The following is a 13,068-nucleotide window of genomic DNA, read 5'->3' as shown; positions in this document are numbered from 1 at the left end:
AATGTTTCAGATATGCAACAATCATATTTGGCTTCAGTGCTCAATTGTATTTTAAGGTTTCATGCTGAACTATTCCCTAGAGACCCATGCACCAAGATGTTGATGTCCAACTTCTATGTAGACAAGTTGATAAGAACAGACAATAATTTGGAGAATTTTACTTCGCTTTATTCAAAGGCGGTAGGACGATTGCAGGAGGGAGGATTTATTCTACAATCATGCCACTCTAATAATGCCACTCTGCGGGAGACTATGAAGAAGGATAGCACGTTTGTAAAACATAACTGCTCTTGGGAGAATGTACTTGGCTATCGGTATCATCCTCAGGATGATGTTATTAATGTCACTCCCTATGATTGTGAACAAAGTGCAAGGACCAAGAGACAGATTTTATCTGAAGCTTCAAAGATTTTTGATCCTCTGTCCCTTTGCCTTCCCGTGTCTATTCAGGCTCGAACTTTCATAAGCGAATTGTGAAAGTTAGGGTTGAGTTGGGATGAAGATATGCCAGAAGAGCTGCAGGCAAGATGGGCAGTCATAGCTAAAGAATTGTTAAGGGTTAGTTCTATTAAATTCCCTAGACGTGCCATTGATGAAGGAGGAGAGGCAAACCTGTTCCTGTTCTGTGATGCCTCTAAGAAGGCATATGGTTTCGCTGCCTATGTAGCTGAAGATGGTGCTTTGTCCTTAGTTTTCGCTGAAGCAAAAGTAGCCCCACTTAATCCTAAGACATTGCCTACAATGAAGTTACTGACTGCCGTTTTGGCAATAAAACGTCTTCCAACATTGTTGAGGGCTTATTCAAATGTGTGCTCCAAAAACATTGTTGTGGCAGTCGACGCTCAAATAGTCCTGTCATGGTTGATCTCTAAGAGTACCAACAACAAGAACGTGTTTGCCAAAAACCGGCTGAAGAATATTATGCAATGGGAAACTGAATTGACGACGGAATTCAGGGTACACCTTCAATGCAAATACGTCCCTTCTGATCAGAACCCAGCTGATTTCATTACCAAAGGTTTATCTGTTTCGAAGCTGAAGGGCAATTTAAGTTATTGGATCAGTTGACCTCATTGGATAAACAATCAGTCAGTCGCTTGGCCAGAGAATGCTTTAAATTGCTTGAGTTCAGAAGGGAAGAGGATTGTTACCACTGTGTGCAGTACTCTACCGCGTAACCAAATCAAGCCTGTGGTGCCATTCAACAAGTTCTCAACGTTGTCCACTTTGATAAATGTTACAGCTCGTGTGATTAAGTTCATTAATAAACTGAAGAAGAGATATTTGGACTACACTTGATTGGGGTGATGCAACGTCAGTCATTCTGGGAAGAATTGGCATATTTACAAAGCCCTATGGGAAGAGCCGTTCCCTTCAGAATAGAAAAGCTGGGTCTCTTTTTGGATGAGGAGGGGATAATTCGTTTCAGAGACAGAATCGGAAAAAGCATGGTCTATGACTTTGAGATTCATAATCCTATTATTTTGGCTAAGCACCATTAGTTGACCAAATTGATTGTACGGGATTGCCATCAACAATGTGGGCATTTGGGTGTACGCACAACATTGAATAAGGTGAGATTGTCCGGGTTTTGGATACTACAAGGAAGACAGGCTGTGAAGAAGGCTCTATCAGAGTGCTCATTATGACAGAAGTTCAACTCTATACCATTCTCATACCCTAAAAGGACCGAGTTACCTAAACATCGAGTTAACTTAATAAGACCTTTTCTTCGCACTGGTGTGGACTACACTTGTCATTTGTGAATCTTGCAAGCTCAAGAAAGAATAAAGATGCATATATTAGTCTTCACTTGTTTAGAGGTACGGGCAGTACACTTGGAGTTGGTCGAAGCTATGTCCGTCCATTTATTCCTAACAGCATTTGTGCGATTTACCAACAAATACGGTATACTCTCACACATCTACAGTGAAAATGCGAAGTCGTTCGTGGCAGGATGCAGTGTCATACATGAAGCCTTTACCTCTGGTGCATACAAGGAAAGATTTGGAACATGTGAAATAGAGCACGTTAGAATACCTTTCTACTCTCCGTGGTATGGAAATGTTTGGGAGAGGCTCATTAGAACCATAAAGTCATGCTTGTATAAACTGATTCGTCGAACCAGTTATACTTATTTTGACCTTTTCACTATGTTGTCTGATGTTCAGACTGCTATAAATGACCGACCTTTAATTTACAGGAGTTCCTTGGATGAAGGATTAGAAATCATAACCCTTAACCATTTTTTGCACCCAGTAATTGATCCTCGGTTGATACTAAGGATAAACAAGAAGGATATCAGCCAAATTGAGCCCCCCTCTAGAAAGCAGCTGCTGGAGTCTTTAAGTTACCATGACGAGGCATTAAAAAGATTCAAGAGGATATGGTATCAGGAATACTTGTTAATCTCAATCTGGAGGAACCTCTAATTCAGTGACTGAGGGAGAATTAGTGATAATCAAGGCACCTAACCGGAGTCGGCCGTTTTGGGTATGAGGAAGAATTACGCACTTGTACCCAGGTGAAGACGGATTGGTTAGATCTGTTCAAGTCCAGCATGGAGATGGATCCTTGCAGATTCACTCATTGAAGAATCTTTACCCCTTAAAACTGACAGCTGAGAGAATGTGGCCTGTGCAAGATAACAGTGACGCTGAGGAAGACATCTCCCCAGCTATTACATATGAAGATAACCCTGCGGAAGAGGAATTCATTGAGAGTTGCTCGGTTAACAGGTTAGCTGACGATGGTAATGCTATGATTTACTGCAATAGCTGTGATAACTGGTTTCATTTTGCTTGTGTTGACATCAGTCAGTCACCACCGATGGAAGAAAATTGGTATTTTTCAAACTGCCTCCAGTGGAATGTCTTTATGGAGAATTTGCTGTGTTCCGATTCTGATATTCCTTGTGTTGAACCGTCTGATGAAGGTGATGAGCAGATTTGGATCTGCCCCGGATGTGGACATCCGGATGATGGAACTGCTATGATTTGTTGTGACGGATGCCAGACCTGGTATCACTTTCATTGCATAGGAATCCAACATCCTCCGCCTGCACAGGAGAGTTGGTATTGTGGTCATTGCTTGTAGTTGAGGCAGTGATAATCTAGTTGCAAAAAAATAAGTAAAAATATTCTCTTTTTTCATTTTTTTTGTTTTGGAGAAGGGAATGTGTAGAAAATAACTACCTACCTGCCAAGGCGGCTGGTTGGTTGGTTGTTTTTGTTTTACGGCATATCAACCTTTTTCAGGTTATTTAATGCCGAATCTAGTTATTTTGAGGAACGATTTTTAATGGAGTATATATTTTTTTTAAAGTCAGATTCTATTTAACCCATAGTTGGGACTCTAACAGGTACTACCACTCCGGGTCAGAGTGGACCTGGGAGCAATGGCAATTAAAGGGTGGCTCCACACTACCCAAGGCCTGCAAGGTGGGGCCTCACCATCGGATATAGTTTTAGGTCATATCCAGGACCTAAGGCGGCTGGGATGATCAGAGAAAACGGTAGCCTTCTTTAGCACACCTTAAATTGAGTTTGTTGATACGCATGAATGAATGCATGGATGACGTGTTCACGTGATGAAATCATGTGATGAACACCGTCCCTTACTTTTCTTTTAAAACAACCATATGCTGCATAGGTAACTTCTACTTTTTGACAGTTTAACGCATTAGTCTACCAGACCTCAGAGATCTAGTTCGCAACAAGGCAACTTGTTGCAACGTTGCTTACTTCTATAGCTTATCTTCTGGGAATTCCCCATATTATTTCAAGCAACAGGACCATTGCCAGCACCATAAAAATGCAAATCCACACGGTTCAATGCTTGAGGGCACAGCTCAACGAAGTTTTCGGATATGGTTATGGTCTTTGGCGTGGTTTCAAGTGAAGGCCACATCATGCCACCTCACATCTTTGAAATCGGCTTGAAAGTCAGCACCAAAATGTAACTGGATGTGCTGAAGAGTGTACTGATTCCCTGGCAGACCCTGGGTGTGGCAGCAGTACTCGGCAACGATCACAAATCCAAAGAGACCCAAGCTTGACTTCAGAAAAAGCGCTACGACTTTGTACCTTTCTCTCACTGGTCCCCTTCCTGCCTCAACCTGAACTCGTTCGACTACTTCGTTTGGTTATACGTCGAGAACACCACCAACATGACCTCCCACAACATCAAAGCCAGCCTGATCGTTGCCATCCACCGAGTATTCGCCAAGTCACCGCCGGCACTTGTGGAAAAGGCGTGCTTCCAGTTCCGAACCAGTATCGAGGCGGTGATTGAGGCTGAAGGTGGCTACATTGAATAAATGTAAGCTCTACTTCATAATCCAGACTGATTTTTTCAATAAAAGTTTTCAAATATAGCCGTAGTGTTGTTTTGTTTAGAGCAACAAATTTTTCGTTCCACCCTGTATAAATTCACCAAAGTTCAATTGCTTTTTATTTTTATTTTCGTATTTCTGCATTTCATACGAAAAAAAAAAATCCCTGATTTGCATACGCATTAATAACTGCTCCGTGACACTTACGCCAAATATTCGAGCGCTAAATCTGAAACGGTGTATTACCTTTAAAGAAAATGCAGGCAAGTAAATTCCTTTTTTTTATGTACATATTTTCCGTTTTGTTTTCCTTCAATAATTGTTCCTCCGATTTTATACGAAAAGATATTACGCACGAACGACGTAATAGTTACTTTCAATACAGCATGTCTTCAGCTAAGAACATTTACTCATTTTGAAACTGTTATTTATATTTCATACGTAATACTAATTTGATTTTAGGACTTCTGCAGTTTACGGATTCTGATATATTTTATTTTCAATTTCATGCAAAGTTTACGGTATCTTTTGTTTATCAAATTGTTAACTGAATGTATTGAACAATTAATGTATTAAGAATGGGCTTTTAACATTGCAATTCATAATACAGGCCTGCTAAGCATGCGTATATGTTTTTGACAGAGAGGTGAGTGGTTTTGTATTATTTGCTGGCAATTCTAATACGACTGGATACAATTGAAATTTTTATTTTTTTTTACATATTTTTTAACTTTGAATTCTGATTTAACGATATTGAAGTATATGTTAATTTATATTTGCAATATTTATCTTTAGTGTTTATTGTGAAATATTTATGAATTATTAGAAAATGTGTCACAAAAATTGTTTATAATAACGAATATTTTTATTAGGAAAAAAATGTAAAAACGAATATGCTTATGTTTATGAATTTTTGAAATGGGATTATTTGTATGATTTGGATGCTTCGGACTACATACCATTCGGTTCGACCCTGACCATGGAAGATCAGATAATGAATAAACGTGGATTTATAGAACCAAAAAATCCAACCTTGATCGCCATTCGGGGCCCCTGGCGCAGTGGATAGAGACCTTGAATCTCTACGGTTCCAGGTGATAGCGGTTTCAATCCTACCCAAAGCCGGCCAGAGGCATACTTTTTTTTTTTTACAAGGTGGTCACCACTTGGCCAAAACGTGGTGAGACAACAACAGCTATGGATGGCAGTAATTGCTTAGAATGCAGTTAGGAGATTCGCAGTTACCACCTGACAAAGGCCAGAGGAATAGTTGGCCGAAACGTCGTGAAACAACAACTAATAAAGATGAGAATAATAGTCCGCAATAAATAACTCAATAAAACTCATCTCAATAATGAATTCCAATTAAATAATATATATTTGCTTACATGTTGAATAAAATTGAGTTTTAGTTTAAAGAATGCATTTTGTTCGAACATAAAATTCGAATTTATTTTAGAATTAGGCATAAAATCTAAATTTCATTTCAAAAAGAAAATGGCGTCATTTTCTTTTTTAAAGAAATATTAACTATTTGATTTTCATTTTTAAATTCGTTAAATTTCATTAATACCTTTTTTTTCTTGTGTTTACAAAGAATGCCCAGAGTTTGTTTTCGTGTGTAATAAAATTTAAAACATTCAAAATATTTTAGCTTCCAGAAATCATCATCATCATCATCATCATCATCATCATCGCTATATATATATATATATATATATATATATATATATATATATAATGAACTCATTTTTCCCCTCTGATTTTGACCTTAATAGGATTGAAATCAATACATTTCATGCAAATATAATATGCACAAACTGCAGTACGATATCTGAGGTGTGTTATAGCCCTATTATATCTCCACTTCCTCGATAATCGTAGATTTCTATATTTTTTTTCTGGTGAGAGTTCACTGCCAAAATCGGTTAACATCAATGGAAGTGGTCAAATCTTTTCTCTCTAATAAATTCCTTCTCCCCCTCCCCCACCACTTTACACCATAGCGGGATTGTTCACAAAGGACAGTTACGAAAGAACATCAGTTGGAATGGACTGAACCGAATCGAAGGGCTATTTATGCCGTTTGTTTTTTTTTTTTTTTGTTTTTTTTTCGCTTTTAACTGTTTTTTGTTTGGGTTTTTCTCCCTGATTTTTCCTTTTTTTTCGATTTCTTTTTTAAAGAAGTTTTTCGTTTGTTCACTGTTTTTTTGGGTTTTCGTTTCGCCGATTTTGTACAGAAGTTTACCATCGTTTTTTTTTTTTTTTCGTTTTTTTTTTCTTATTTATTTAAACAGGTTTACTACTTCTTTACTTTAACCCCCCCCCTCCTTATACATGCACCTTCAAACAACTGGGCAACGCCGGGTACCCCCACTAGTAAATAATATTTTAAAAAGTAAATGGTGCTTATGCATTTATATTACCGTGTTATTTTTTTAAATAGTATTTTAAGCTAAATTCAAGCTTCACGATGTCTTTTTTATTAAATTGTTAGGTGGATGTACGGAATAGTTACAAAACATCTTCCCATCCCCATGTTCAGAATGGCTTTCAAAATAATGTTATTATTTCAGCACGGTAATATAAGTGCATAAGTACCAAGTAAATTATAGTTTATGCCAGTGTTTTTTTTTTTTTCTTCCATAATTGTTCGTCGGATTTCATAGGAAAAATTATTTATGATTTGGAGAATAGTTACTTTGGCGCTTCTACAGATTGGGACGAGCTTTTCAGAAATCCTAAAACTGAATTTCACATGAAAACAATGGTATCTACGTATTCCTCGTATTTTACAGATGAATATCGAAAAATTTCGAAAATTGATGAGGTAGAAATTTTTTTCTTAAACAAAATAACAAATATAATTTGATAAAAAAAACGATCGTAAAACACATGAGTTTTACAGGAATATAATTTTCCGTTTTAATTAAACAAAGATGGCGGCAATTTTTCACCTACTAACATGATTAATTTTTTTTTGTTTGATAATTCAATAATATTCAGGTAATAAACTCCATTTATCAACTACAAAATCTCGTCCCAAACCGTTATTTTCAATGCAAGATGCCAGCTAAAAACTTTGGTTCTCATGCACTTATTGATCCCTGCTGAAATAATAACGTTATTATTTAAAAATCCATTCTTAACATGGGGAGGGGAGGGTGTTTTTACAAATGAATAAAAAACATATCATGAAATTTTAATTAAACTTGGAAATGCGATTTAAAAAATAGCGTGGATCAGTAAGTGTATTAGCACCAAAACTTTTTACTCATTTATAAACTGTTCATTCATAATACTAATTTGACTAAGGTACTTCTGCCGTTTAGGGACCGTGTTATTTTTTTTTTCAGGTTACATGCAAATTTTACGATATTTATTGTTTATTAAATTGTTAGCTGGAAATACATGTTTCGAATGGGTTTCTAAATAATAACCCTAGTATTTCAGCACTAGGTGTATCAGAATTTTTGTAGGAATTTTTGACACCCCTAACATGAAACTGCGAATAAAATATAAAAAACTCGTAATTTCTCTTTTAAAAGTGAGTTGTTTATTTTCTTTATAAATTATACTTCCAAAATAAACTATTAAAGTTGTATAAAAAGTAATAGAAATGTTATTTTTTTATTTAAAAAAAAAAAACAGTAATGAAATTAATTAAATTTTACGAGTTCAGTATTTTTCAATTTTTAAACTTTAAAAATCTATCAAAATTATTCTATCGATTCTATTTTTACCATATTTTAAGGGTCAATGTAAAATTTTATGCTCTTTCCAATAAACTGAATATAATATTTTAGACAAACGTTGTTTTTTAAATTCACGCCCCCCCATTTTTAAATGTCTATTAAAAAGTAAATAATTAATTTACTCACCAAAGTTTTATATATCACAAATTGAAGATAAAAGATCAATAAATAATATATTCAAATTTAAAACAAAAAAGTAGTGTTTTTTATTTTAGAAATTTACCTGTAAAGTCCGAAGTTTAAAACCTTATTTTTTTTTTTTAATCATGTTGTTGTTTTTTTTTTTTTGTTGTTTTTATTTTAAATGAAACTTTGGTCCTTGCTCCTTTAATTGAAAAAAAAAATTAGGGTTTGAATTAGATTTTTCGAGTAGTTATAAGCTTGGAAAAACAGGGGGTCGAATTATTCAATATTTTTCACAAAGTTTCAGCACGTTTTGTAAACTACTGAAGTACCAAAAGTAATTCCGTTAAAAAAAAAAAAACAATAGTAAATCTGTTCCCTTTTATCTGGAGCTGTAAATACGTAATCTTTTTTCGCAAAATGCTGTACAATAAAACTCCGGGATACGGCATTAAAAAACTAGTAACAAAATACAGTACAGTATATAATACCCATGTATATAATCAAATAATATTATAAATAACACCGTAAGGCGGGACAAATACCGTAAACAGGCACGGGAAAAACATCGTATTCCACATCGTAACCTGCAAAAAACGTATCCTAGGGCCACCGTATCCGTTTTTTTTTTTTGTATTTACACGCAGCCTGGATTTATGTGCGTAAAAGACCCCCCCCCCAAAAAAAAAAAAACACACACACACATCGGAGGATATGCTACTACAATATTAAGTAAGACTCAAATCTCCAATAACTACATTGTGTACTTATTTGCTGTTATTATATTTCACTTATGGCTGATCGTGTGAATTTTCTTATCTTTCATTGTTTAAGTATTATTTCAATGCAAATATTTGTGGTTTAACGGATAAAGTACTTGGTAAAATTCAGTTATAAATGCACTCTTCTCGAGAGCGAAGTTTCAATCCTCAGTGCGAGCGATACTCATAATACAAGTGCAAATTACTTGGAACTTTTTTTATGGCTGATGGAACAAAAACGTAGATTGAATACAGGATTCAGTTTTTTTTAAATTTTAATGGCAATTCAACATTCACCTTAAAATTGACGACTTATATAGGTGTTCGGGTATACTGAAAATGAATATCACATTTAAATTTAGAGCCGGCAAGTAGCTTTTGGATATTAAGACCTTTATTATTCAATGTAATCAATTACGTTTTCACTGGTAGCTATGTTTTTCCAACTGAACAAGTACTAGTGCGCATGGGTGCTACAAACACTCCCTACTCCTCCCTGTGGCGACCGCGATTGACATTCATTAAGTAGTGCATTGGAAAAAAATGTCTTAAAATCCTGAAAACTACGTGTTTGCCCTAAATATGAACGTGACCTTCGTTTTTAATAGACCTAAAAACCTTTACAAGTCATCATTTTAAAGGTGAGTGTTGAGATGCTGTTTAAATACAAATTTACCAAGTGTTCCATTCGAAATTCCGTGCAGATCCCCCAGTTCGACAGAAAAATTTCCGTGTTCGACAAGATACACTTGAAGAAGGTCGGAGATTACATCGGTCGAAATGTTGTAAAAATAACATTCAAAGTGAGAACAGTAGTCCGTATAATCCAAATAAAATTTATCGATCCGCATCTCAAAAATTTGGAAACATAAAACCAATTCATACACAAAAATACGGTTATTGACGGCAGACAATAAATTTGATGAAATAGTCGATCGTATGATCACTGGTAAGAAACAAGTTTCATGTTTCTATTTACTTTGCCTCCTCACGAGGGCAGAGTTAGACATCAGGGTCGTTTTTAATGTGGAGAAAAGGAACAAAAATTAAAAATTGTCTCAGTCGTGAAAGATTTCTCCTCCACTAACCGAGAACAAAAAATTGAAGTGTAGTATCAAAACAGATACAGCACTTTGATCTAGGCTCGAATGCCAAGAAGTTTCATGTTGACGCTGAAAAGAAGCATCTTGTTATGAGTAGGGCTAGGACAACAGCATATTCTTTTCATTGTTTTGACTCTCGAGTGTGTATCCGTTGATATCTTATATGCTTTTATATACAGTGATGTGGTTCTCAGTTGATTAACTGTGTCGGATATATACTCGAGAGTAAAAACATGAAAAGAATATTCTTTTGTCATAGCCCTAGTTATGAGTAACGGCTCGTAAGACAAGTGATGAGATTAACAGTGGCTTGTTACTGGCAGTGAAGCGAAGAGGGTTGGGCGCTGATTAAAACAATCACGAGTTTTATCTCAGAGAGATAACTAAAACTCAGTGTTCGCTTATTGTTTTCGAAAACTGTTTTAATTAATAAAAAAATCTAAATATTGAATTTCAAGTAAAAACCAATAGTATCTATTTAATTGTCATACCACAGTAATTAAAATAGACAAAATTACGAAAAACGATAAAGTCGAAAATTGATTATTAATGAAAAGTGTTTGAAGGCAATTAGCGAAATTGAGTTTTTACTTATCTCTCCTAGATAAAACCCGTGATTTAAACTAGCACCAAGGATTGTGCAGTGGAAGATCGCTGGGAGAGATGTGTCGATAAATAAGTCTGAAAGCATCTATGGGAACAAAATCAATGGGGATCAAATTCGAAAGATATATATGTCAGCGAATTTCTTTTAGAATAATTTTACATTTATAATCAGGAACAGGCTGAACACTCCAGTACTTACCCCTCCCCTCATGATTTCTAAATATGGTATACAAGATGCTACCGTAAATGAATCTACAACTCTCATGCATGAAATGTGCTAGCAGAACTGCACGCCTGTGGAACTCTGTTCCGTCTGCCTGCTTCCCACCTGACTACAACTTGGATGTTTTTAAGTCCAACGTTAACAAGTTCCTAATAAACCGCCCTCTTAAGTAAACACTTCATTAAATCTCCACACTAACGTACTGTACTTGCAATGCAATAACCCTTATCCCTGAGTGGCTTCCGGGCCTTGATAAGTGGTGAACACCGTGTAAAAAAAAAGAAAAGAAAAAGATCTCTAAAAAAACAAAAAGTCACACTCAAACCTCTAAAAGCAGCATAAGTATCAGACTCAAGCTTCATCATGTGCTGTCCTTCGTGTACGAAGACGACTTCCTGTGAACCATCAGTCTCCACTTATCACGGTCGCGACTGAGGGTCTGTCAGCTTCCAGTAGGGATCAACCTGTCCTTTAGATTTCGTTTGACGGTGTCAAAACCTGAGCTTAGGTCTGCCTATGCCTCGTACCCCATCCTCCAGTTGTGAAAACAGTATCTGTTTTGGTAATCAGAAGTTCATTCTGTTTACGTGCCCGGCCCATCTCAGGTTTTTCCGGATGAGCAGGTCATACATGCTTGGGAGGTTGGCTTGTGATAGGATATCCCTGTTGCTGACAAAGTCATACCACTTGACATTTAAAATCTGCCGGAGGTTTCTCATCATATAGGTGTTGAGCTTGCGGGCTACCAGTTTGTACATTGGCCAAGTTTATGCACCGTATAAGAGTGACGAGAGGACGATGGCGCGGTACACCAAGCATTTATTTCTGAAAGTCAGGTCTTTATTTTGCCAGACCTTCTGTTTGAGTTTTCCATAGGATATGGAGGCGTTAGCCATTCTTGTAGAAATCTCCTCATCCATTTTGTTGTTATTCATGACCGTGGTCCCTAGGTATTTGAATTTGCTGACATTGGTCTTGAATCTTAATTGGTTGGCTTGTTGCTGGTGATTCAGGGGATTGTTGGTACATCATTTTGGTTTTCTTGATGTTAATCTTCAATCCAAAGACCTTGGCTGATCCTGCGAAGCGAGTTATTATGTTCTGAGCATCCTCGTGACTATGCGCTACAAATGCGGTGTCATCAGCAAACATGTGCTCCCGTATGAGTGTCTTTGTTGTTCTATTTGCGGATTTGTAATGACATTGAAAACGTCTGCTTCCGGCCTAGATCGTATAAAAACACCCTTATCGCAATTTCTAAAGGCATGCCGAAGCACAACTGACAGGTAGAATGAGAAGAGGATTGGAGCGAGGACGCAGCCCTGTCTGACACCATTCTGCGCGTCGAATGGATCGGAGAGCTCGCCCTTCAGCTTACCTGTGGCTTTCATGCCTAAATGAAGGGCTCTAAAAGCAGCATAAGTGTCGAACTCAAGCTTAGACTTTAGATAATTGTTGATGAAATGTTTGGTCTACTCTCTAATCTTTCTTGCCATTTAACTAATAAATACAACGATTTGTAAGAAGGTCGATATGAGCCAATGAAAACGCATGTAAACGAAAAACGCAAAGCTAAAACTACTGAATACGAAATATATGTCGTTTATATAACTGTTTATGTCGGAGTATTAGTAAATAAATCTTAGTCTGAAGTCCTTCTACACTGTCTAAAATAGTATTAAAAAATTAAATATTGAGCCGGAATAAATATTGAAATATTAAGATCGTTCTGAAACGCTTTTTAAACAACATTTATGTAATATCGATATTTGCAGTATGAGTAAGCCGGATGAGTACGACCCCAATCATTGAAAGGTAGTCATTGACAAGAAACAAATTTCTTACTGTTTCTGAAAAGAAGTGTCTTGCTATTATTATCGGCTTATTAGGAGAAAGGCAAGATTAATAATGACTTGGCAATCTAAACTTCTTATGGGCAATGAGACGAAGAGAGTTGTGCAGTGTCCGATCTCGGGCAGATTGTGTTGAATATTTGTTATTTATCTTAAGTATTAATTTAGATCGTTTCTAGAGCATTGCATTAATATTCCAATGTCTATTTTTTACCTGTAAAAGTGTATATTTCTTGCACTTTTGATTGGTGAAAATAAAATTCTTATCTAGTTGGTATTTTTACAAAACGTATTCGTTGACTGCTGCTGAT

General features: G+C 36.2%; 1 protein-coding gene across 1 annotated transcript; it reads left to right on the top strand.

The window, feature by feature from the left end:
- Positions 1-504: 504 nt before the first annotated feature.
- Positions 505-1,068, top strand: LOC145280079 (uncharacterized). The gene has a single exon (XM_080131782.1). It carries the CDS (start codon positions 505-507, stop codon positions 1,066-1,068), a length of 564 nt encoding a protein of 187 aa, XP_079987908.1.
- The last annotated feature ends 12,000 nt before the right edge of the window (positions 1,069-13,068 follow it).

This window comes from Euprymna scolopes, chromosome 1, assembly GCF_053919585.1.
Source record: "Euprymna scolopes isolate OS-2025 chromosome 1, ASM5391958v1, whole genome shotgun sequence".
Lineage (NCBI taxonomy): Eukaryota > Metazoa > Mollusca > Cephalopoda > Sepiida > Sepiolidae > Euprymna > Euprymna scolopes.
The sequence above is the reverse complement of the archived record's forward strand: the minus strand, read 5'-3'. Positions and strand labels throughout refer to the sequence as shown.

Excerpts from the sequence above, each read along its gene's own strand:
- LOC145280079 (XM_080131782.1), top strand. The coding sequence starts at position 505 with ATGCCAGAAGAGCTGCAGGCAAGATGGGCAGTCATAGCTAAAGAATTG.